Source organism: Cornus florida, unplaced genomic scaffold, assembly GCF_030987335.1.
Source record: "Cornus florida cultivar Cherokee Brave unplaced genomic scaffold, ASM3098733v1 CherokeeBrave_3.0.0_Hap2_Chr03, whole genome shotgun sequence".
Taxonomy (NCBI): domain Eukaryota; kingdom Viridiplantae; phylum Streptophyta; class Magnoliopsida; order Cornales; family Cornaceae; genus Cornus; species Cornus florida.
Genome location: NW_026775573.1, coordinates 396,250 through 421,606, shown reverse-complemented (window position 1 = coordinate 421,606; position 25,357 = coordinate 396,250). Strand labels below are relative to the sequence as shown.

The 25,357-nt window shown below is 36.2% G+C and overlaps 2 protein-coding genes across 3 annotated transcripts; both read left to right on the top strand.

Moving 5' to 3' along the window:
* Positions 1-1,348: 1,348 nt before the first annotated feature.
* Positions 1,349-2,248, top strand: LOC132298880 (calcium-binding protein KIC). Its single transcript, XM_059795220.1, has one exon. It carries the CDS (start codon positions 1,514-1,516, stop codon positions 1,970-1,972), a length of 459 nt encoding a protein of 152 aa, XP_059651203.1. The 5' UTR covers positions 1,349-1,513; the 3' UTR covers positions 1,973-2,248.
* Positions 2,249-8,045: 5,797 nt separating this feature from the next.
* LOC132298878 (calcium-transporting ATPase, endoplasmic reticulum-type) lies at positions 8,046-25,275 on the top strand. Of its 2 annotated transcripts, none has more exons than XM_059795217.1 (8): positions 8,046-8,432; positions 15,437-16,981; positions 17,072-17,193; positions 18,071-18,349; positions 18,481-18,864; positions 22,622-22,731; positions 22,794-23,022; positions 24,492-25,275. In XM_059795217.1, the coding sequence occupies exons 2-8, from the start codon at positions 15,502-15,504 to the stop codon at positions 25,050-25,052; spliced, it is 3,165 nt and encodes a 1,054-aa protein (XP_059651200.1). In that variant the 5' UTR covers positions 8,046-8,432; positions 15,437-15,501; the 3' UTR covers positions 25,053-25,275. The 2 variants fall into 2 exon arrangements, with proteins under 2 accessions (XP_059651200.1, XP_059651201.1); XM_059795218.1 differs by having other exon boundaries at positions 15,424-16,981.
* The last annotated feature ends 82 nt before the right edge of the window (positions 25,276-25,357 follow it).

Here is a 25,357-nt window from a genome sequence, read left to right as displayed (position 1 = left end):
AGGTGAAGAAAATAATGATGAAAGGGTAAATTTATCTAAAATTAGTTAGTGCATTTAATATGCCATGTAAGATTGTCACTTAAGGTTAAACTATATTTTCGGAATAAGTAAAGAAGTAAAAAAAAAAGAAAGCTTATAGAAAAAAGGATAGTTATAGTATAACAAAATAAGGAATGATGCATTAATTAGCTTAGGGGCTTTTCGTCATTCACATTTAAGAAAAAAGAAAAATGGAGTGTAAACGTAAAAAAAAAAATAGAGTGCAAATATCTCTTCCCTTACTTAATGTAATAATTGTTATTTTTGTTCGGTTCAAAAGAAAGAAAAATAACCAAAGGGCCTTTGGCTCACCCATCTTCAAAGAAGAGGAGAGGGGTTCAAGTCCCAGCGTGAGCAAAAAAGTGTGTGTTCGTTTTACCATTTTAAAAAAAAAAAAAAAAAAAAAAAAAAAAAAAAAGAAGAAAAAAAAGAAGAAAGGAAAATACTATGTTGGTATTTGGTTTTTAAGAGATTGTACGTTTTTATTTGAAACAATATTTTGACAATGTCATACATATATATATGCTCATTATTGTAGGTGTGTATATGAAAATTACGTAGTTTCGCGTCCCATGCTTATAGTCTATAGCACATGATGAAGTAAAGATTCTGAGTAGCTTGACTAGTGAAAATTTGCGAGGGCTAGATATTATACATGGACCGACCTTCAATGTTTAATGATCATAATAAGCAAGCAAACAAACAAACAAAATGTGAAAAACTATATATTATAAATGGTCCCAGCAGAGAGTTAATAAAATTAATATCACATACAAATAAATAAAATTAAGCATGCGTTATTTTAGTACTCCGTAGTTGCTAATTACTTTTGTTTTGATGGATAGAAAAATTGGACAGCTGGACCACTTAGAAAAAAAAGATATAGAAGAATACAAAAAAACATTTATGAAATAATTAGTGTGTGTATGAAAAAGAGATAGAGATCGCGGCAAAGGAAGCTTCGAAGAAAGGGTGATCCCCGGACAAATTAAGCAATGACAGTTGCGTTAAGCCAAAAGATCCCCCCAACTCCACCTTCTTCAATTCAAAGGAACCTTCCTAGAAACTCTCTTCTGTACGTGACAACAACCTACTATATCATCAATTCACTAATAATTACGATGCACTAGCCATGTACATAAAGTAGGTGGATCAACGTGGTATAGTTTGGCACTGAGGATTATTATAAGCCATACAAGTGTCCAATTCTATGATCAATCAGCCATACAAGTGTCCAATTCTATGATCAATCAGCCATTCATATATTCGATCATTTCAGATATATATCACCCTAGCTCCTTTGAATCAATATATATATATGTATGGTCCATAGCACAAGTGCGTGTCACACCACTACTTGCGTCACATGCATTCATTCATTCATCACTAAAAATGGCTTGAAAAAGCATTCTCCATCACTTTAGATTGCTATAAAGATAGCCAGCTTTCGATTTCATTATATATATATATATATATGGCCGCGGAAGCTTATAAAGGTATGTCGACGAGTAGTACTGCTGGTGGTGGTGGTGGTGGTGGTGGTGGTGGTGGTGGTGATGATGATGAGTACAAGTATGAGGATTTGATGGGAGTGATGGCGGAGAAGCTAGACGTGGACAGCTTTGTGTCGGAACTGTGTGGAGGATTCCGTCTTCTGGCAGATGCTACAACGGGGCTGATAACATCGGAGAGTCTGAGGAAGAATTGTAGAGTTGTTGGTATGGAAGGGATGAGCAAGCAAGAGTCGGAGGCGATGGTGAGAGAAGGAGACTTGGATGGAGATGGAGCACTCAATCAGACTGAATTTTGCATCCTCATGGTCAGACTTAGCCCAACCATCATGCAAGATGCCCAGACTTGGCTTCAGAAGGCACTTGATCAAGAGATGCTGCATCATATGGATATGGCTTCCCCGCCATCATCATCAGCTTAATTAATTATTAATTATTCGCTTTCCCTATATATATATATATATATATTACACTCGATCCAATATACCTTATGATCGATCAATTTGTACGTACGTATTTTCATTTTCAACTGGCTGTCTTATCTGGCTGCTTAATTATATATGATCATGGGATGCGAATTATATGTAATGATCATATATATATATATATATATATATTTATATATATATATTTGATGGAACTTTTATGTACCACTAGGATTATGATAGAGGCTTAATATTAACTTGGTTTTTGAGAAATTAAGGATTTCAATCACTCACACTTGATCGAAACAATAGGGTTAATGAGTGAGAGTAATATGATAGCTAGATCAACCACTTCCCCACTAACTAGACTAATTTATTTATTTTAATTTTTTTCTGAGTACGTGTATCGATCCCTACAACACATAGCACCATTTAACGTAGGAGTGCGATTTCAAAACTGAAACTTCAATAACTTACTTCTTAAATTTCTGTCAACGCTGCTATGTCCATGAGGCATCGATGTATTAAAATTTGCCAGTCTTCCAAATTAATTAAAATATCTGGCTAAATTCTTCCCTTAATATTCATGCTAGCTATATATTTTCAACCAAAGTTGCATAACCAGAAATTAAATTAAGTTATTCGATCTGCTTCATATTTGTATTGTATATAGGGTGTGTCCATCATATATAAAAGATGTTAAGCGTTAGCCACCTAACCATTTTGAACTCGATCCAAATACACTTTTTGAAGAAATTAAAGTCAGTTGTCAGCGCAAATCAATCAAATTACGTTCTTTCATCACCTAAACTTAATTAAGCTAAGCATAAAATTAATGAACACACACACACACACACACATATATATATAATATTAGCAAATAATATTGGGTATAATATGGAACAATGACGTCAGCTATACAAACAAAAAAAAAATTTGAAAGATTCACACAGTACGTAGTGTTAGAGGCCTTCCTCGCATATATTTGTATAAGAACTACGTATCTCTCCCAAGTCCCAATACTAGGACATCTCTGTTGGTCACGCACAATTATTATATGAATAGAACTGACAAGTTAAAATTATTTACACTTAAAGCCAACCAGTATTTCATCTAATGAAAATCATTCAAATTAACGACTAAACAGGCTGGGTTGGAAAAATGATCACCACAAAATCCATAGATTTTCAAATGCAATATTTGAAAAAACCCACTGCTCCATTATAAATGGACCCTAAACCCTCAAGGTTCATAATTAAGCAGCTAGAACTGGTTTTATTGGCTTTGGGCTCAGATTTTATTTCATGGATGAAGGAAGGGTTAGGCTTTTAGTGCCCATGCCACAATGGATGGGCCAAAGTTCAGTTATTAGTTAGTTATTACGTACACAGTGGGCATATTAGCATAACCCTAATTTAAAATTCAATAAAGGTTGGAGACTGATATATCATATATAATTCATAAAAGTATTTAGGGGTGTGTTTGGTCGCTTGAAATTGAAATTTGTTGAATTTAAGAAAAACAATTAAGAAAATTGAACAAAAAATATTTCAAATTTTACAAATTCTAATTTCAAATCTCTAATTTGATCATGCAACCGAACACACCCTCTACTCTTTGAATTTAATGGATTTGTAATTGGTGTGAATAAAAGTAATTGAGAAAGGGTATACTACTTGATAAGACTGAAAAAACATGATGAATTGATGTTGAATTGGTTACCCCAATAAAAGACCGTCTTTCTTGTTTCTCTGATAACTTAATTAGTAAATCCTTAATGAAGGCTAAAGACTTGGAGCAGTACTTGATTTGCTAGAATTCAAGATTTAAAGGTAAACTTCCTTATTATAATTAAATATTTTGAAGGGTAATTAAGTTATGCTGAATTTGGCCCAACAAATTCATTAAAAAATATGTACAGTTGTTGACTTCACTTATTTTTAAAGTCACAACTCTCTATTTTTATTGTTTACTATTTTTGTTTCAACTACACACTTAAAACTTAAACAGAGACTGAAGATCTCAAAATTGACAATAGGTAAAAGAATGGGTCAAAAGGTTTACAAAGCAACGGTCAAAAAGTCAAATCCGCCCACCTTTGGAAAGTGACGCTGATGATCGATGTAAAGCTTTGTTCCCAAATTTTTTTACCCTTTCTATATATACATATAGGGATAATTATACTTACCCTCCTGAGATTAGACGTAATTACAGGCGATACTCCTAACGTTTTAAATATTACAATAACCTTCCTCAAGGTTAACCCCGGCATAACATTTTGCCCCTTCCGGTAGCAGTCAACGCTAGTCAAGGATCGTTTTTTGCTGATATCATCTTTTTTAAAGGTGAAATATCACATTTACCCTTACAAAGATTGCAAAGACATTTATACCCTCATTTTTAATTGAAAATTACGAATTACCCTAATAGTTAGGGGAAAAAAATTATACACTCTCTGATGTCCTCTCTCCCTCTAAACTCTCTTTCCAAAGCCTCTGATATGTATAACTCCAAGGATATTCTGGAGGATTCCCACAATCGAAATTATGAAAAAAATTGTACACTCTCTGGTGCTCGCCCAGAATGAAGCCTTAAACGCTCGAGACGTTAAAACTATCCACAAGCTTCTCACCACCGACCTTGAAAAGTGGTTCCATGGTCCATCGTCCCACTAGTATATGGTGTGCTTGATCACCGGCACTACCTCGCCAAAAGACTACTTGGAATTCGCTCCCCTCTCCATCGCCAATTTCATATCAACGGTTTTCATCGAGGGCTGCAATCACATCCGTTTAATCTCTTGGATCCACGTCTGGACCGTCGCTGATAGGATAATCACCCAAGTTAGCGAGCTATGAATAACCCACCGGCGATGAGCAACGATGTGCTCAGTCGACGGCAAACAAGGACGTCAGTGATGCGGCGACGGTGAGGTTTGAACGGTAAACAAAAAGGACGAAATGACTTATCGATGTTTACCGGCGTGAGGTCTAGACGGTGAGCAAGCAGCGAGGAATGAAACGACGGCGGCGATGGAGGACTGATCTACGGTCAGTGGGCATAATGGATGTAGAAAAAGAGAGTGAGCCCTGTGACGTAAGACACCTGCGGCGCTCTGATCCGGTGATGAAGCGAACTGAAACAGCGACGGTGATGCATGATCTCAACAGTGATACTGACCATCGGTAAGCAAGGACGCTGTCGTTGAACCAGTGGCGGCGGTAACTTGTTGGTGAGGACTGCGGCTAGATTGGTTTTCTAGTTCTGTTATTGAATCTTATGTTTGTCTAACTCTCGAATGATGCATATGTGTTGTTTGATGAAATGCTTCATCCGAATGTTGTTACTTGCACCACCGTAATCTCTGCATTTACAGATCTCGTCTAAATCCGATTCCCTTTGTTGAGATTGCATATACATATATATATGTGTATATATATATATATATAGACACACACACACACTTATCATATATACACACTTACCATTTATGTATAAAACTATATATGCGTTTTATGGTGATAGAAGTGTATGAGGTGAGATGTGATGGTATCGGTAGTGGCTATGGTGGTGCAGAGGTGGTTCGTTGTAACGAAAATGGAGGAAGTGTTGGGGTTTCAGAGTACAGATAAATAAGTAGGCAGACTTTAATGGGTTCAACAATGGTGTTGTTCAGGTCTTGGAACGAAGGCTCATGTGGATGGGATCAGGTCTGGGAAAAATGAAAATTTTGTTCCTGGTTCAAATTTTTTGTTTTTTTCCTCACCATTTTTTTCAATTAGGGGTAGAATGGGAACTTTATTAAAGGTTTTTTCAATTAATAAAATTAATTTAATAATAGAGGATAGTTTAGTCATTTAACATGGGGTTTTTACCGGAACTGACCTCAGTCACATTGGAGGGAGGTTACTGTAATATTTGAAACGTTAGGGGTATTGCCTGTAATTACGCCTAATCTCAGGGAGGTAAATGTAATTATCCCTGTATATATATATATATATATATATAGGTACTGTATACGTGTATATAATAATGTTGAAGACAGTTACATGGTTCGGCTTCAATTCATGACTTCCAATTGTTGGTACACAACTTAAATTGGTTTAAATGGATGAAGAATACAAAAACCAAGAAACAAACTTTAATTCTCAAACCAACCAACCATCCATATTTCTTATTATTTTCTGTACTCTTTTGTGTTCTTGCATATCTACTGCATTTATTTTTGGTAAAAAACATCTAAAGTCTTAAAATAAAGTTTATTTATTACTACTTTCTTCTTTTCTTGTCTTCTACGTACCTATAAGAGGATAAAAATAATAATAACAAAATCTTTAAATAAGAAATCAAATTTAATAAGAGATTTTAGACTAGATTTCAAAACTCAATATGAATGGAATAAATGGAGTTCATACTTAATTTGTTTTCGGGCCTTGCTTACATTCAAAATTTACTGGGTATTCGAAAAAAAACAGAAAATGTATGTAGTTCCTGTGTTATAGCACTAGTGAGAAAAAGAAAAGGCATTTGTAGCATACACACTACTTTTGGTCCATCTATTTTATGCACACATATGATATCATGATGTCAAATTATGAATATGAGCTGTCATTGCAACCCAAGGTACATTATGAAACACTTTTGTAAGTTTATTTTTATTATTAATTATTTGAACAAATATAGTCTAAGTCACATAAAGCGAGAGCGAATTCGAGAATAAAAGTGTGAAAACGTCATAAATAAAATAACGATCATTTGAACCAGAACACGCACAAAAAATGAGGATGAGAGCGCGTTGGATATGTGAAAGTGATACCGAGAATAATTGTGTAAGGTAGGATATAGTGACTACCCATATAGCACAGGAAAAAGAAACATAATAAAACCGACGGAAGGGGCCAGGAACAAGAAAAGTGGACAACGACTATACTTAAAAATTATAGAGGGTTTAATAAAAAATAAAATAAAATTTTAGAAGGTTGGTTGGCTAAGCAGAGACACATGTAAAATCAAAGCGCCTTTTTTTAGACCACACCCACGCTTGCAACATCTTATCTTATACTACTACTAATATACCTGACATTTTGGGTGTTGCAGGTAAAAAGTAAAAACAGGAACTTTCCAGGAATTTCCTCTGTTTATATATTATATATAGATATATATTATACACAATTATATATGTGCGAGCCGCTCTTGCGTGTGTGTTTTAATATTCGATAATAACTGTTCCCTAGACTTCTTTTTTCTTTTTTAATTTCTTGCTCAACTGTTAAAATGATCTGTAGCGTTCTTATGAGTATAGTTAATAGCCCTTATTAGTTTATGCCAAAACGTGCAATACATGCACACGATTATTGATGTAGTTATTATTATTATTATTATGCAACTCAATTAATTTTATCATTATTATGCAACATAACTAAAACCTTTATATAACTTTTATGAGTTTTTTTTTAATAAAAATCTTGATAACAATTATACCCCTATATAGAAATTTAAATTCTTGACCTTTTATTTTAAAAGATTAATACGGTAAAACTTACTATTGTACTACAAGTGCCAAGGTAAAAAAAAAACACTTGTCCATCAATGAGGTATTATCGTATTAGTCTCTCCCCTCCAAAGAAGAAATTGAGTACTACGGCTTTGTTAGAAACAATATGAATGGGATTGTATAATACACATAAATGAAAACGCAAAAAAATAGATAAAAGAAGAAGTGAACGTTTGGATTTTTTTATTGTATTTTATAAATTTCAACCAATTTCTTTTCTATGATATACATATAATGTAGAGTATTGTTTGAACTCTGAACTCCCACGCCTTAGAGAGAGAAAAACAAAAAACAGGAATTTCACACAGATTTTGTGTATACGAATGCATGGAGATACGGTGATGGGAGTGAACAAGTGAGGCATAATCAGTGTTAAAAGTGGGAAGAAAAAAACAAGGGGCTTTATTGTAATTACATGATAGGCTCTTTTAAAATTTGAAAAAAAACTGACACTTGGAAGGAAGGAATTTTAAAAAGGAAAAAACAAGAATAGTGTTGGTTTTACTGTACCAAAATTCTTCTAAAGCACTTTGAGCGAGTCGGATAGTCTAAAAAGCAGAGGCGCACTCTCTCTATCACTCTTCCTTCAAAAGTGAGCGAAGAACGAACCAGCTTCTCATTCAATTCAATTCAATTCAATTCGAAGCCCTTGAATGTGAGAAAAGTACTCTGTGGAGCCCCTCAAGAATTTCTTCATTTTATATATATATTCGTTGCTTTGTCTCAAAGCCATTTCTCCATCGATATCTTCCTTCATATAGGTTCAATTCCTCTCTTCCTTCTTAATTTTTCTCTGCTTAAACGTTGCTTTGTCAGATATATATATATATATATATCTGCATCCAAATTGGAGTCCGTGCATGTGGGACAATAGTTCCGACGACGGTTGGTTGATTATTGTTGGTAAGTTCATCTATGTTTTACATAAGTATCTGTGTTATTTGGTTTTATATTTGTTTTACCAACTACTTCTATTCTCACTATTGGTAGTCGTCTTTGTAATTTGGTGGTGTTTTTGTCTGATTTTTTTCACTTAGGTTTTTTGGTAATTTTCCTGTTTATTTTTTTTTTGTTCATTTTTTCTCTTGCTTCCCATATTTAAGTTGGTTGGGGGTTTTGAAATTTAGATTCCAAGTGTTTGTTGGGTTTAGTCTCCCCCATCCTTGTTGCTTTGTTATAGCGAATAAGTAATAACCTCATAACTTAATGCAGATACGCATTGAGACGTGTAGATTGTTTTCAGCTTTTATTGTGATTTAAGTCTTTCTTATTAATTTCCATTGCCGGTTCACATCAATTAGTCTTTTGTTTTAAGGTCAAATAAATGTTAATTTTTTTGCATTAATTTCTTGTAGACTTGAACACAAATCCTACGCATAAATATTTTTTAATTACTTCTTTTGATTTTTTGAATTATAGTCTGTGATTATGTGCTTGGCTTTTTGACCAAAACCATAAACCTGTTTTAAGTAGATGTATTTCAAGTTTCCTTAAATTGGTTTTGTGTAAGAACTTTACGGGTATAGAATTATGGAATTATGGATATTTGTCGTTATTCTTCTACACCTCGTGCAAAAATGATAAAACCTACAAATACCTAATAAAAATGGTATAGGATAAGCAGGGTCGAACCACTCTCAAGTTTGATTCAGAACTCAAAGTCTAAACCAAAATTTATGGGATGAAAAAGAATATTTTAAAACAAAATTTTGAGTCTTGAATAATGAAACTAAAAATAAAAATAATAATAATAAGACTAAATAAGTTTTAAAAAAAATCTCAAGGAAGAGAATACATCACCACGGATTCATATAAACAAATAATTTACCTTTCTTATATAAATTTTCCATCATGAGTGATATTCTTGTAAAACCTACTTGACTACCTCTTTTGCTAGAAAGAATAAATAGTGGCAGGCATTCCCCATATTTCCATTAATTGGCATAAAATGAATAATCCTTCCTTTATTTCTCTAGTAAAATGTATTGTAAATAATGGTCGCCATTATCACACTAATACGAATGATGCTCCCTCTATTTTTTCTAGCCACTAACCTTCATTGTGAGGTTTATATCAATGAGATTCACAAAGAATTTTCGCTAGAGGAATATTTAATACAAGAAATAAAATATATTTATCTAAATATAATCATGGTGGCTTCATCACTCCCTTGAAAGGGATTATTATGTAGAAATTGTCTGTGTAAAATATTCTGCCTCATATATTAACATTAACATCTTGTACAAGTATATATAGGAAAGAGGAAAAGCTATACAAGGAAAAGAATAAAAAATATTCCTACAAATCTGTTCCTAATTTAAAACAATCAATCTATCCTAATTTACTGCAATTAATCTGTCCTACAATCTTGTTCTAATTTACCACAGTGAGAAATCAATCAAATCCCTAAAATAAAGAGAAATAATATATATCTTCCAACACTCCCCCTCAAGCTGGAGCATAGATGTCTCGAATGCCTAGCTTGTCAAGTGCCAAATTGAAAGTCGTACTTGACACTCCCTTTGTCAAAAAATCTGCAAGCTGATATTCTGTCTTCACAAACGGAGTGCAAATTAATCCACCTATCAATTTCTCCTTGATAAAGTGTCTATCCACTTCAACATGTTTAGTACGATCATGCTGAATTGGATTGTGAGCAATGCTAATGGCAGCTTTGTTATCACAGAAAAGCTTTATTGGATCCCTAGAATTAAAGCCCAGCTCCTTTAACAAAGCCTTCAGCCACAACATCTCGCATATACCATGAGCCATGGCTCTAAATTTTGCTTCAGCACTGGATCTGGCCACAACAGATTGTTTCTTACTACGCCACATGACTAGATTCCCTCCCACAAAGGTGCAGTATCCTGAAGTTGATCTTCTATCTGTTACACATCCTGGCCAATCAGCATCTGTATATCCTTCCATTTCGAGATGACCTTGGTTGGAGAATAGCAGACCTTTCCCATGAGCTAATTTTAAATACCTAAGAATCCTATGTACAGCCAACATGTGTGTTTTGTAAGGAGCATGCATGAACTGACTTACTACACTCACCGCATAGGCTATGTCAGGGCGAGTATGTGCCAAATATATTAGCTTCCCAACCAACCTTTGGTATCTCTCTTTGTCTATAGGTGTATCATTTGTGCATTCACCTGACCTGTGATTTTGTTCAATTGGAGTATCAATAGGTTTGCAAGTCAACATTCCAGTTTCAACCAATAAGTCTAAGACATATTTTCCTTGGGAAACAAAGATCTCCTTCTTTGACTTAGCAACTTCAATACCAAAAAATATCGTAAAGACTCAAGGTCTTTAATCTCAAATTCTTTTGCCAGATATGCTTTCAGCTTACCCATCTCCTCACCATCACTACTAGTTACCACAATATCATCCACGTACACGATTAAGGCAGTAATCTTACCTCCAAGTGAATGTTTGAGAAATAGAGTGTGCTCCGACTGGCTCTGGTGTTATCCATATTTCTTCATGGCCTGAGTAACTTGCCAAACCAAGCTCTAAGTGACTGCTTGAGTCCATTCAAGGATTTCCTCAATCTGCATACCTTACCTCTTTTAGAGGAATTCACAAAGCCTGGAGGAAAGTCCATGTATACTTCTTCCTCTAAATTGCCGTGAAGAAATGCATTCTTCACATCGGACTGCTGAAAAGGCCACTCTTAATTTGCAGGCAAGGATAAGAGGACCCTTATTGTATTTATCTTCGCCACCAGTGCAAATGTTTCTTGATAGTCTATCCCATAGGTTTGGGTATAACCTTTAGCTACCAATCTTGCTTTGAACCTCTCCACTAAACCATCTACCTTATGCTTCACTGTGAATACCCATTTGCAACCAATTATCTTCTTTCCCTTTGGTAGCTCAACAAGTTCCCATGTAGAATTTTTCTGCAAAGCCTCCATTTCTTCAATCATGGTAGCTTTCCACTTGGGGTTGTCAAGAGCTTCCTGTAACTTATTAGGGACTAACAATGACGATAACTGGTTTGCAAATATTTTATTAGATGAAGATAAACGCAGTGAAGATACATAATGAGAGATGGGATATTTTACAACTGAAAGACTAAAACGAGAGGGAGGTTTTCTTTCTCGAGTGGGATAATGTGCCTGATTCTCAATAACTAATTCAGTAGCATCATGTGGTTGATGAAGTTGATCAATAGGTAAATGAGCGGACTCATTAGAAGTATCAATAAAGAGTTCAGAGGAAGGAATTACCACAGGATTACCAGTTACAGGAGCGCTTAATTGGTCATTGGGTTGATCAAGAGGTGGCTGATTTGTCTGTGTCTTCTCCCTTCTTGAGTATACAAATCTGTATGGCTCAAGGAATTTCTTTGAAGTCGGTGCAGAATTTTCATGAGATTCCTTCGAAGTCAATGCAGAAGTTTCAATAGATGATGATACACTGGTTAATGGTAGTGGCAACACCTCCCAAGACTTCTCTTCATTTCCTAAATTCTCCCCCTGAAGAGTAGCATTTGAATCTCCCCCTGAATAGTAAGCCTGATTTTCAACAAAAGTAACGTCCATAGAAACAATTATCTTTGCTGAAGGAGGGTGATAGCATTTGTATCCCTTTTTTGTGGCAGAATACCCCAATGAGTGCTCTCGAATCCAGCTTACTTCGGTGTTGTTTGTGGATATGAGTATAACAAACACAGCCAAACACTTTTGATGGAATGTGAAGAAGAGTTGGAATAGCGTGTGTTTTGGTAGGAGTTTGAAACTGAAGGACTTTTGAAGGCATTCTATTAATGAGATATGCTGCAGTAAGGACAACATCTCCCCATAAAGTTTTAGGAATGTTAATAGTAAAGAGTAATGTCCTAGCAACCTTTAAGAGATGGCGATTCTTACGCTCTGCTACTCCATTCTCCTGGGGTGTATCAACACACGAAGTTTGATGAATGATGCCATGAGCCTGAAAGTAGACACCAAGCCCTCTCTTAAAATACACCCCTCCATTATCTGATCATATAACTTGTACTCTCGTGTTAAACTGGGTCAAAACCATTTGGTGAAAGGATTAGAATGTGGCAAAAACATCACTTTTTTCTTTCAACAAATAGATCCATGAAACACGAGTGCAATCATCAATAATGGAAACAAACCATTTAGAACTTAAATGATTAGGAACACGAGTTGGCCCCCACACATCACTGTGAACAATTGAGAAAGGCACAAAATTTTTATTAAAACTTGAAGGAAAAGAAGTGCAATGGTGTGTGTGGCTAACACACAACTATCGCAATGAAAATTAGAAATATCAATGCTGGAGAATAAAGATGGAAACAACTTATGCAAATAGCTAAATGAGGGCGTCCTAATCTTTTGTGCCATAGCCAAATCTGCTCTTTTGATGTTGACCTGCCAACTATTTGATTTGCTTTTCCATTCGAAGCCCAGTTCATAACCAAGTAGTAAACTACCTCTTTCTCTACCAAGACCACTCTTCGCTCCCGTAAGAAGGTCCTGAAAGACACAATGAGTATCAAAGAATGTTACGGAACATTTAAGAGCCTTAGTAATTTGACTAATGGACAATAGGTTATCAGATAAACATGAAATATGTAAGACACTAAAAAGAGACATCGAAGAAGTAATTGGAATGGAACCTTCCCCAGACACAATAAAAGTAGATCCATTTGTTGTTTTAACACTCTTTGTACTAGGATGAGTGTTATAAGAAGAAAAAAATCTAGATTCACGTGTCATATGATCAGTAGTACCTGAATCAATAATCCAAGATGACTCAACACGACCAGAAGTGTTCAAGGCTAATCCAAAGTTACCTGTATTGGCTGAGTTACATGAAGCCTCTTTTGAGGATAGCTTCTGAGCATACTCTTGCATTATTTTATCTACCTAAGCTTGAGAATATTGTGGCTGGGCTGCAAAAGAAGATTGTGCATCAGACTGCACATCAAAAGTTGTATGATGTGCCCTAGAATTTGAGTTATCCCTCTTGTTTCCACCTTTCTTACGGAACCAGTCTTGATAACCTTTCAGCTTAAAACAAGTCTGTTGAGTATGTCCAGCCTTATTACAGTGTGTACAGAACAAAGACTCTTTGTTCTTAGGTTTCCTCGAGAAAGAAGTAACCAGTGCAGTTGGAGTCTGCATAGTAGCCAAGGCTGAACTCTCCTGTGAGACACCTGTAAGCATGGTGGCCTGACGGAGCTCCTCACGTCGAACATAGGCATATGCACCACGAAGATTAGGAAGAGGATCATGCCTTAAAACCTGTACTCTGATCTGATCAAACCCTGGGTCGAGGTCGGTTAGGAAATCGTAGACCCTTTCATTCTCAATTCTCTTCTTTAGCTTTGTTGTATGATTTGTATCCCCAACACACTCCATATCATATGGCTGGAGAAAATCCAGCTCCTGCCAAATGGCCTGCAAAGCAGAAAAATAGCTAGCCAATGTCTTCCCTTGCTGTCGAGTCTCATTTGCCCTGCGCCTTAGTTCATAAATCTGAGAAGCATCACTAACATCAAAATAGGTTTGAGCCATGGCTTCCCAAACAGCATGAGCTGTGGGAAGTCGAAGAAAACTGGCGCTAATATCCGGAGTCATTGAGTTAAGAAGCCATGACATCAACATGGCATTCTCCTCCAACCAAATAGAGAAGGAAGGTTCAGTATCTGCCGGCTGTTTCTTCACCCCAGTCAAGTACCCCAACTTTCCCTTTCCAGTGATGTACAACTTCACAAACTGGGACCAGGCAGAATAATTCGTCCCATCAAATTTGTAAGAAGTCATCTGCACACTCATGTTATCAAGTTGATTTGTCACAATCGAAGGAATGGGCGGTGCTGTACTAGAATCAGAAGATTTAGAGGTAACAACAGACATGTTTCGATGTGTATGGTGTTTAGAATCTAGGCTTTAGGGTGTTGTCCAAGACAATTGCACACCAAGAGAACAAGAGTATGAGGACAAAGAGAATAAGTCAGCGGTAATCGCTCAGACCGATGAAACTTTTCTCTCTGATACCATGTAGAAATTCTCTCTGTAAAATATTCTGCCTCATATATTAACATTAACATCTTGTACAAGTATGTTTTTCCTCCCATAGTGATGTCTGTTCCTAATTTAAAGCAATCAATCTATCCTAATTTACTGCAATTAATATGTCCTACAATCTTGTTCTAATTTACAATAGTGAGAAATCAATCAAATCCCTAAAATAAAGGGAAATAATATATATCTTCCAACATATTATACTAACATAAGAACAAGAAAAGAATAGATGAAAACATAACTAATTTTATTGAATGAGAAAAATAAATAAATACATAAAGATTGAGCTTGCTCCATTTAGCTCTCTCTGTTTCGCTCTCACTTTTTTCCTTCATTCTCTGTATATCCCTAACTCCCTTCATATGTCCCTATTTATACAGTTTAGAAGGGAGGAATTAGGACTGAAAAAGAAAACAATTTGAAAATCAAAATACAGGAGAGAAAATAAGAAAATAAAATCTTCCTAAAACCATGCTGCTTTCCAATTTGAATTGATATTTGCTGATTTGATGGAGTGCCAATTTTGAATTTGAATGCGGTGTATAAAAAATAAAGCAATTGTGCTACAAGCAAATCTTGAACTTGAGACCTCTTGGGAAGTAAATTATGCATTGGACCATCTCTTCTGCAATGTTTTTGATTCTTTTCTTTAGCCATAAATAATTCTCATCCTTTCTGCTGCCATACATTCTCATTTTCTGCCATTTTTGCTTCTTTTCTTCTCATTCTGGAATTTATATCTATAAAACATAAAACCTATATATAATAATACTTAAATAATATAAAATACTAATAAAATATTTATTTGAGTGCATAAAATGATGTGTTTTGTGCACTTATCAGAACTTCTTTATAGGGATTTGAAATTGGTTTAAGAGAATATATGTAGAAGTTTTGGTTGGAGTGACATTTGAACTCCACATGGAACAATTGATGGATGAAAAATCATTCCCTGCATGGTCATGGCCAGTTGATCAGTGTTTGAAAGAGTACCAAGTGAAACTAGATAAGGGTCTTAGCACATTTGAGGTTGAGAAGCGGCGTGAGAGATATGGTTGGAATGAGCTCAAGAAAGAGAAGGGGAAGCCCCTGTGGCGACACGTATTAGAACAGTTTGATGACATGCTTGTAAAAATTCTTCTAATTGCAGCCTTCATATCTTTCATTCTAGCTCACTTGCATGGAAATGAATCTGGGGAATCTGGGGTTGAAGCCTATGTGGAGCCATTTGTGATCGTGTTGATTTTAGTACTTAATGCCATTGTGGGAGTTTGGCAAGAGGCTAATGCTGAGAAGGCACTTGAAGCCCTTAAAGAGATGCAATGTGAATCTTGCAGGGTTTTAAGAGATGGATATTTAGTGCCAGATTTGCCAGCAAGAGAAGTTGTCCCTGGGGATATTGTGGAATTGCGGGTTGGTGATAAAGTCCCTGCTGACATGCGAGTTGCAGTTTTGAAAACCTCAACCCTAAGAGTTGAACAGAGCTCGTTGACTGGAGAGGCAATGCCTGTTCTAAAAGGCACTAATCCTATTTTCGTGGATGACTGTGAATTGCAGGCTAAAGAAAATATGGTGTTTGCGGGCACAACAGTTGTGAATGGTAGCTGCATTTGTGTTGTCATAAGCACTGGGATGCACTCTGAGATTGGCAAGATTCAAAGGCAAATTCATGAGGCTTCTCTGGAAGAGAGCAACACGCCTTTGAAAAAGAAGCTTGATGAATTTGGGAATAGACTTACAACTGCAATTGGCCTTGTTTGCCTCATTGTGTGGGTTATTAACTATAAATATTTCCTCATATGGGATATTGTGAATGGATGGCCTACAAATTTCCAATTTTCTTTTGAGAAGTGCACATATTATTTCAAGATAGCTGTTGCCCTTGCAGTTGCTGCAATCCCAGAAGGTCTTCCAGCTGTAATCACAACATGTTTAGCTCTGGGTACGAGGAAAATGGCACAAAAGAATGCCGTTGTACGAAAGCTTCCAAGTGTCGAGACCTTAGGATGTACAACTGTCATTTGTTCAGACAAAACTGGGACTCTGACAACAAATCAGATGTCTGTGACAGAATTTTTCACTTTAGGAGGGAAAACCACCACGTCTCGAATTTTTCGTGTTGAAGGGACAACTTATGATCCTAGAGATGGGGAAATTGTTGATTGGAACTGCTATAATATGGACGCTAACTTGCAAGCTATTGCAGAAATTTGTGCAGTCTGCAATGATGCTGGTATTTTCAGCAATGGCCGCCTCTTTCGAGCAACAGGTCTGCCCACTGAGGCAGCTCTTAAGGTTTTGGTGGAGAAGATGGGTGTTCCAGACAGCAAGGTAAAGAGCAAAATCCGTGATTCACAGCTTGCAGCAAACTATTTGATTGACCACGACACTGTTAAATTAGGTGAGCAGGAAACTTCCTTTATATGATATCTGTATTTGTTGCAATTATACTATGAGAATATGGTTTTGTATTCATTACTGTTTAGTATAGGCTGTTGTGAATGGTGGACGAAAAGATCAAGGAGACTTGCTACATTGGAGTTTGATCGTGTTCGCAAGTCTATGAGTGTAATCGTCCGTGAGCCAACTGGGAATAATCGACTTCTTGTCAAGGTAACTGTTATTTCTGTTCATGCCCGTCTGTTTTAAGGAGTGAGATTAACATTGTTTGAGTTCCCACTGACAATCTGTTACCTATTTCCCACATGGCATGAGTTTTCTCCTGTTTGAATGTTTGAGAAAAGATTAACTGGATATTTCTAATGTTTTTCCTCCCATAGTGCTGTCTGGAGTTCAAGCATGGTTGGAGTATGAGAATAGCTACTTTGTGTAAAATTAATACCAAAGTTTACGTCTGTCTCCAGTCTTCACCTCCTAGCACCCCACATAGCTGAGGCTAACTGAGTGATGACTTTATGGATGGCAATCTAAACTAATTATTGTTACTGAAATAAAATTAAAAATGCCTTGAAAACTAAGTAGTTTCCACCGAGCTGCTAAATTAATTAAAAAGGCATGGAATTTTGAGCCTTTTTTGCCAAGTTGGCCAGGTTTTTTTGTGAAATATAACTGATTGAATTGTTATTGAGTGGGTTTTATAGTCTGGAGAGTCAACTTGTCTAGTTTGAATTTTGAGCAAACTTCAGTTTTATAACAATGTTCTGCTAGGATAAGGATTCCTAGAAACCAATATCGTACTTTGTGTAATATTTTAAACGTGAAGGTTTTCATTTATTTTGCTTCATTATATAATTCATGAAAATGCAACTGCAGAAACCCACACACCCCCCCCCCCCCCAAAACGAAAGAAAGAAAAAAGAAAAACTAATGTCTTTAACTGAATTTTCTTTTGCTTTACATATGGTTTGGTCTACAGTTGCCAAATACCCTTCCATTGCTGTCACTGGCCTTTGTTACTTATTTACACATTGGTGCATGCTTTCATGATTGATCTTATTGTTCTGCATTTCTGTTAAACTGGTATTTTCAGGGTGCTATTGAGAGTCTTTTGGAGCGTAGTTCACACGTGCAACTTGCAGATGGGTCACTTGTTCCAATTGATGAACCTTGTAGGCAACTTTTATTGTCTAGAAATTTGGAGATGAGTTCAAAGGGATTGCGGTGCTTGGGTTTGGCATACAAGGATGACATGGGAGAGTTTTCAGACTACTATACTGAAAATCATCCTGCCCACAAGAAATTGCTTGATCAGGCTTGCTACTCCTCCATTGAAAGTAACCTAGTTTTTGTAGGTGTTGTTGGTCTAAGGGTGAGTGTACTTATTTGTCTGGTATTTAAAAAGGATAAAAGGGTACTCTTATTTGTTAAAGGTTCACAGCTTTGCTTATTAACAATAATTATTTTTTTGGGAAACCTTTGATAAACAACTGGATTAAACAGGATCCACCTCGTGAGGAAGTTCACAAAGCAATTGATGATTGTAGAGGAGCTGGAATTAAAGTCATGGTGATAACTGGTGATAACAAGTCCACTGCCGAGGCTATCTGTCAGGAGATTAGATTGTTTTCTGAAGGCGATGATCTCGGAGGGAGAAGTTTTACAGGCAAAGAGTTCATGGCTCTTTCCTCTTCAGAACAAATAAAAATTTTGTCAAAACCTGGAGGGAAGGTGTTTTCACGTGCGGAGCCTAGGCACAAGCAAGAAATTGTAAGGATGCTAAAGGAGATGGGGGAAATTGTTGCAATGACTGGAGATGGTGTTAATGATGCACCTGCACTGAAACTTGCCGATATTGGAATCGCCATGGGTATCACTGGGACAGAGGTATCGTACTCAACCACTCACTGGGACTGTTTAATTCATGCACCTCACTCTTTACTTGTTGAATTATACTCTCTCTCCGCTCTCTCGTCACTTAAAGTAATTCCTAGATCACGTCATTGAGATAGCAAACTCCCCAAGTTCTTCGACCTCAGGGAGATATATTTACTATTGATCTATGCAGGGGATATGGATATGTGATGACATTTTCTTGAGGCCACTGGTGGTATATATTAAAATTTAATAATTTGATTCATTTAAGTGCGCACAATATGTTGGATGGTCAATATTGGCTGATTTATTCTTCTTGTATGAACAGCTAATGTTCAATATACCAAATTATTTGTTGATCATTGTGTTAGAAATATTAACTCCCTCCAACTAGGTCTGATACCAGTTGTTTGGAAATAAATCCCTTCTTCATTCAAGCACAGTGGAAGCACATCATCAATCACACAATCGTGTAGAGATACAATCATACATCAATCAAGAACAACACAATATTTAACGCCGGTTCACCCAATCCTCTAGGGCTACGTCCACAGAGAGAAAACTTTCACTATTATGAATCAAGAAGAGATATTACAAGTAGATAGCTCTCAACCCATCCCATAAGAAGTCTATCTACCAACCAACCTCACTAGCTCTTTTTGGGCTCAAAGCTAACCTGCTCTTGATTTCTGGTTAAGAGCCAACCTACTTCTTATGAGGCTACATCTCTCTACACTCACCCACTCTCTTCTCTCCTCACCCATTCAAACCTTTTTTCTTTTCTCTACCTTCTTTCACCAACTCCACCTTTATTTATGAAGTCTTCAACCCATTCCTTGTTCTTGTCTAACAAAAAGTTACCATATCGATCACTAACTCCAAAATGGAATTCAAGTGAGAGACAACTTCCTTAATTACAAAAAAAAAAAAAACAACTTGTTGCCCAACAAGTCTGCAGCATTTAGGAAAGCAATTTCTGAATTAAGGAAACTATTCTCGCATATTTTAGGCAAGTTTTGTTGTGGAAAAGGAACATATTTTAAAGAAAAAACACAAACAACAATAGAACAATCTATTGATACTCAATAAAATAAAACAATGAATAATTTATTACTAAATAACTTCGAATAATACATCAATAACACTTTGCAATTCTTACAACACAATGAATGATACATCAATGTGAACAAAAGTGGTTGGCAATAGTATATAGAATATAATGTAGAATAATCTCAATAATAGAAAATTAACATAATAACATAAATTAAGAAATGAAAACAACAATAGTAAAATAGATAAGAAAGAGTTAGCCTGATTGTAGAGGCACGTGTAAACACATTGACCTAAAGTTGATAGTCCTCTCCTTAGTGTGGGTATTGGCGAAGATGCAGCCCAATCAGCTCGCAGCGGCGTCTCCTCTATGTGCACGACCACAAGAAGCCTAGGTCCAAGTCTATATAAGTCCCGTTGCCCAGTCAATACGTAAAATACTCAAACACTCATATACATATAAGAAAGAGTAGAACAAAGAAAGGAATATATAGAGAAGAATATATGAAAGGTTTTTTTCTCAAGAATGTCAACTTCACTTGAATTACCACAAAAGATAAAGATGGTGTCTTTTAGGTGCATAGAAAGGTAACGACTTCGATAAAATTTAATAGGGTTAATTACACTCACACCCCTGAGGTTTTCCCTATTGACATCCATATAAAAGTAGGCTTCTTTTTGAACAATGACACCCCCTGGTCAGAATTTGGATCTGAACAGGCCCTTAAACACGGGGAAAAGACAAGATTGTCCTTCAATATTTAATTTTATCTTAATAATAAAAAGAAAAAAATATCTCAAATTGTAAAATGACAACTTTGTCCAAGGATTTTCATACGCTTCTAGCCCAAACACACACTCTTTCTCTTCCTCTCTCTGTGTACCACCACCATCTTTCAACCACTGTTATCGCCACCATCTCTCCTCAACCACCGCCACCATCTCTCTGCACTCGCCACCGCAACCACCATCTCGTTGGATTGTTCCACCACTTACCACCATTACTCATCACCACCATGGCTATAAGCCCACAACAACCCCCAAATCATGCTTCTTCCCTCTCTTGCACACACATATATACAGATACTCATATAAAGACAATTGAAATCGTTTCTTCCCTTTTTTGCAGAGAGTCATATATATATATATAGACAATTGAAATCGATTCTTCCCAATTTTGCGCGCACACACATATGTACACATATATAGATACACATAGGTCTTCCCTCTCTTGCACACACGTATAGATACAGATACACAGACAAGTCTTGCCATTTTGATCCGAGTTATTTTGAGCCGTTTTAGTCTTCGAAGAAGAGTTCTTCTCAGCCAAGGAGAATTTGTGGAGAACAAGGCACAACTCAAGAGCTAGAACCACATATGACCCGAACTTATCATTGGAGAAGGGGAAAAGAAAGATAGAATTAAGGATATTAGTAAATTAAGGTTTTTATTTATGTTTATGGTTATTTTTTGTAATGTTTTAATTTTGGGTGTATTTTAGTACTTTATTGTTTTAGAGTTTGTTTATGTTTTGCCTATATAAAGGCTCAAATGTAATTAGACAAATCAGTTTTTGGAATATTGACTATTATCGTTGAGTCTGCAAACTCTCTCTCTCTTTGTATCTATTCTCCCTCGTGTTGTTGTTGTTCTTAATCCCTCAGTCTCTCTAGCCTACCTCCTTCAGTCTGATTTCTCATCTCATTCGTCTATTTTGTCACTCCTTTGTAAGTCTCATCTCATCTTCTCATTCTCATTCCTTTTCTTTCTTTCTGGTTACTATTTACACACTACTTGTCCTGTGTCAGTGATTGTTCAAAAATCATCTGGTTGTCAATAGGGCAAATCTCAAGGAATGTGAATGTAATTAGTCCAATTCAATAAGGGATTTAAAAGAAATAAACCATGCTATTAAATATAACCTTAATATATAATAAATTAATATATTAAATATATATATATATATATATATATATATATATATATATTATTAAAATATCCATAACAAGTTTGACCAGTCCCACATAAGTGGTGGGACTTAGCAATGTGTTACAAAAGAACCAAATCGGACCGGTCGGACTTAAAGTGGGACTTCTTCAACATTCATCAAACTTCAAGAATTTGAGTCACCAACCCAACACATCGTGCATGTTAGCACTTCTAGCCAATGGCCGACATTTGATTTTCCTGAACTTCAAGGAAGTTCAGTTGTAGCCTGAATTCTTCAAGGTGTTGCAACTCAGTTTCGACCCGATTTATGGATACTTCTGTGGGTTTTGACCTGGTCTCTAGTCTCTATTGTTACTCGATATATTTCAGTGTGTTAGGGTTTGTATTGTTCAGGTTGAATAGCGAAAATCCCGAAATAGAGAGTGAGACATAGAAAGGGTGTATTGAGGTTAGAGTTTGAGAGACTTTACGTCTTTCTTTTTTGCATAGTGGAATCTTTTGCTGTCTTCAATGGTGGACGTAGGCTATAAGCTGAACCATGTTTTATTCTTTGTGTTCAGTCTGGCGTGTGGTTTCTCATTTTGTGGCCATTGCATATTTCTTGTTTGACTTTGTGCTTTGTTGTGGTTTGTCACAACAATACCTATGATTTGTTTTAGTGACTTTGTTCCAATATTCATTTTTGTTTTACATTTTGACTGCATAAATTCTTTCTGACTTCATAAGTAACGGTCACTTGTTATCCTTTGACCATCCAATATTCCAGGTTGCAAAAGAAGCTTCAGATATGGTGCTGGCAGATGATAATTTCAGCACTATTGTTTCAGCTGTTGCTGAGGGTCGCTCTATTTATAATAATATGAAAGCTTTTATCAGGTATGACTTTTCTTTGTAATCTTTTCCTGGAGCAGTTAACAGAGCCTTTTTTTAATCTGCAGGTACATGATATCATCTAATTTTGGGGAGGTTATATCTATATTCTTGACTGCTGCTCTGGGCATACCAGAATGTTTGATGCCAGTGCAGCTTCTATGGGTCAATTTGGTCACTGATGGCCCACCTGCAACAGCTCTTGGGTTTAACCCTGCTGATGTTGATATAATGCAAAAACCGCCGCGCAAAAGTGATGATGCTCTAATAAACTCTTGGGTTCTCTTTCGATACATGGTTAGTGTTGATTATTGCTGTTTTTCTTTGATTTTAGCACATAGCCCCTGGTCATTCATAGTTTCCTATTTGCCTAACCTTCTTGTCTACCAACCCCGAATTTCAAGATGAGTTCCCATTTTTAAAATGAATGGTAATAGTATTCGTATCCCAGATTTTGCATATTATTATCATTAGTAATTAAAATTTTCTATGGTTTAAGATGTGTAATAATTGTCGATTCATTAAAATCCCATTTGGCTTGGAAACCAAGGTGTTTACATTATCGTAGAAAGCTAACGAGTAAGATACAGGTGCAAGCATTTGCACCTTCAGCATTATAGCTAGTTGTTTGTTCAACGCTCAGAACATGATTTATTAACGTGTGGTAACTTTGAGCAAAAAAAGCTTTAATTGGGTAATTGAGAATCTAACATATTTTGGTATAAAATGAGTTTTTTCTCCAACAAATGTTATTCTTATTGATTGTGTTACATCTTTGCCACTTCAGTATTAATTTTAGCAATGGACTGTGAGTGTGTAATTTGATGGTGGTTGAAACTTTGAAGAGCTTGTGTCTGTGGGAGCTTGGCAGAGTCCCTGTAACTCGTGGTGGGGTGGGGTATATGATGAGGTGTGAGCTGGACTGTCCTCCTCCCCCGATGCTCCGCTCATGGGGATATTTAAATTTGTTTGAAAATACTATTTGAACGATATATAAGTAGCAAGTCTAAAGCAGGTTCTACTTGAGAGGCTATTATGCCACCATTGGTTGGTTATCACAGAACAATGATAACTAGCATGATATTACAGCAAATAGAAATTAAATTACCCTCGTAATTTCCCACTATGCAATAGTTTTAACTAGATTACATGTGCTTTTGATCCCATATTATTTCCATTCAATACAACCACATTATGTGTAGTTTCCCCCAGTGATCACAATCCATGTATTTCAGGACATGAAGGTTCAAGTAGTAATTTTAGTCGAATTCCTGGGCTGGAGTTTCACCAGATATTAATAAATTCACACCAATGTTATTATGAATTTTGATGTTGTAATTTTATCAAGACAATATAAGCAACTCTTTTTTCACCTGGCAGATAATACACATACCTACTATTGCCCCATTGAGGACTAACCCTCAACTTTCCATGTGGAAGGTAGAGGAGTTGACACTTGAGCTAAAGTCTCAGTGGTAAAATAAGCAACTTCATTCTTATTATTTCACATTGTGTATACCCTAGTTGTTAGCCTGCAGTCCCGTCAATGGATTTTCTTGCTGTCATTTGGCATGAATTTTGCATTTGTTTATGAGAGTGCATGCTTGTGTATGTATATTACAACTTAAACGGCAGAATTCAATCCCCTTATCGTGTGCTCCACAAGGAAGTAATTTAGTTAGAGGACTATTACTATGTGTTGAGCAAAAAAGAAAAAATAAATTATGTTAATACTTATTAAATCACTATTATGTATGCAATTACAGGTAATAGGTTCATATGTGGGCATTGCAACCGTGGGCATTTTTATCTTGTGGTACACTCAGGCTTCTTTGTTGGGTATCAATATTCTAAGTGATGGGCACACACTTGTTGAATTATCTCAGCTTCGCAACTGGGGAGAGTGCTCCTCATGGGCAAATTTCTCTGCAACTCCATTCACAGTTGGTGGAGGCCGTGTGATTACTTTCTCAAACCCTTGTGACTATTTTTCTGTTGGTAAAGTGAAGGCAGTGACTCTGTCACTTTCTGTCTTGGTGGCGATTGAGATGTTCAATTCCCTAAATGCCCTTTCTGAAGACAACAGTTTGGTTAGAATGCCACCTTGGAGGAATCCATGGCTTCTTGTTGCAATGTCGGTCTCATTTGGGCTCCACTGCCTGATACTCTATGTTCCTTTCCTAGCAGATGTATTTGCTGTTGTTCCACTAAGCCTGAACGAATGGCTTCTGGTCATTTTGGTTTCAGCACCAGTGATTCTAATTGATGAGCTCCTTAAATTTGTGGTAAGGAGTAGAAGATGGAAAGCAAAGATAAAGACAGCATAATTTGTGTATCAGGTTCCCGCTTGGTGAAGCATTGTCTTTCCGCAGGTCATTAATTAGAAGAAAAAATGTTGAGGTTTTAAGAAATAATTTTCGTTCATATATGTTTCTTTCTTTCTCGCTGCACAACAATACCTTGTTCCATATTGATGGAGTGACATTAATTATGTTTGTTCGGAAAATTAACAGAAATGAAATGAGAAACGAATTTTAGTTATTTGTTGAAGTGCTTATCTCAACAGATTTGTTCTCCTTTTACTCAACTTCAACCAATACATTTGTACTACGTGCACCGGCTCGGGCTTGAT

Excerpts from the sequence above, each read along its gene's own strand:
- LOC132298878 (XM_059795217.1), top strand. The coding sequence starts at position 15,502 with ATGGAACAATTGATGGATGAAAAATCATTCCCTGCATGGTCATGGCCA. Across the intron at positions 22,732-22,793 it reads AATATGAAAGCTTTTATCAG|GTACATGATATCATCTAATT; the intron begins GTATGACTTTTC and ends TTTAATCTGCAG. Across the intron at positions 23,023-24,491 it reads GGGTTCTCTTTCGATACATG|GTAATAGGTTCATATGTGGG; the intron begins GTTAGTGTTGAT and ends ATGCAATTACAG.
- LOC132298880 (XM_059795220.1), top strand. The coding sequence starts at position 1,514 with ATGGCCGCGGAAGCTTATAAAGGTATGTCGACGAGTAGTACTGCTGGT.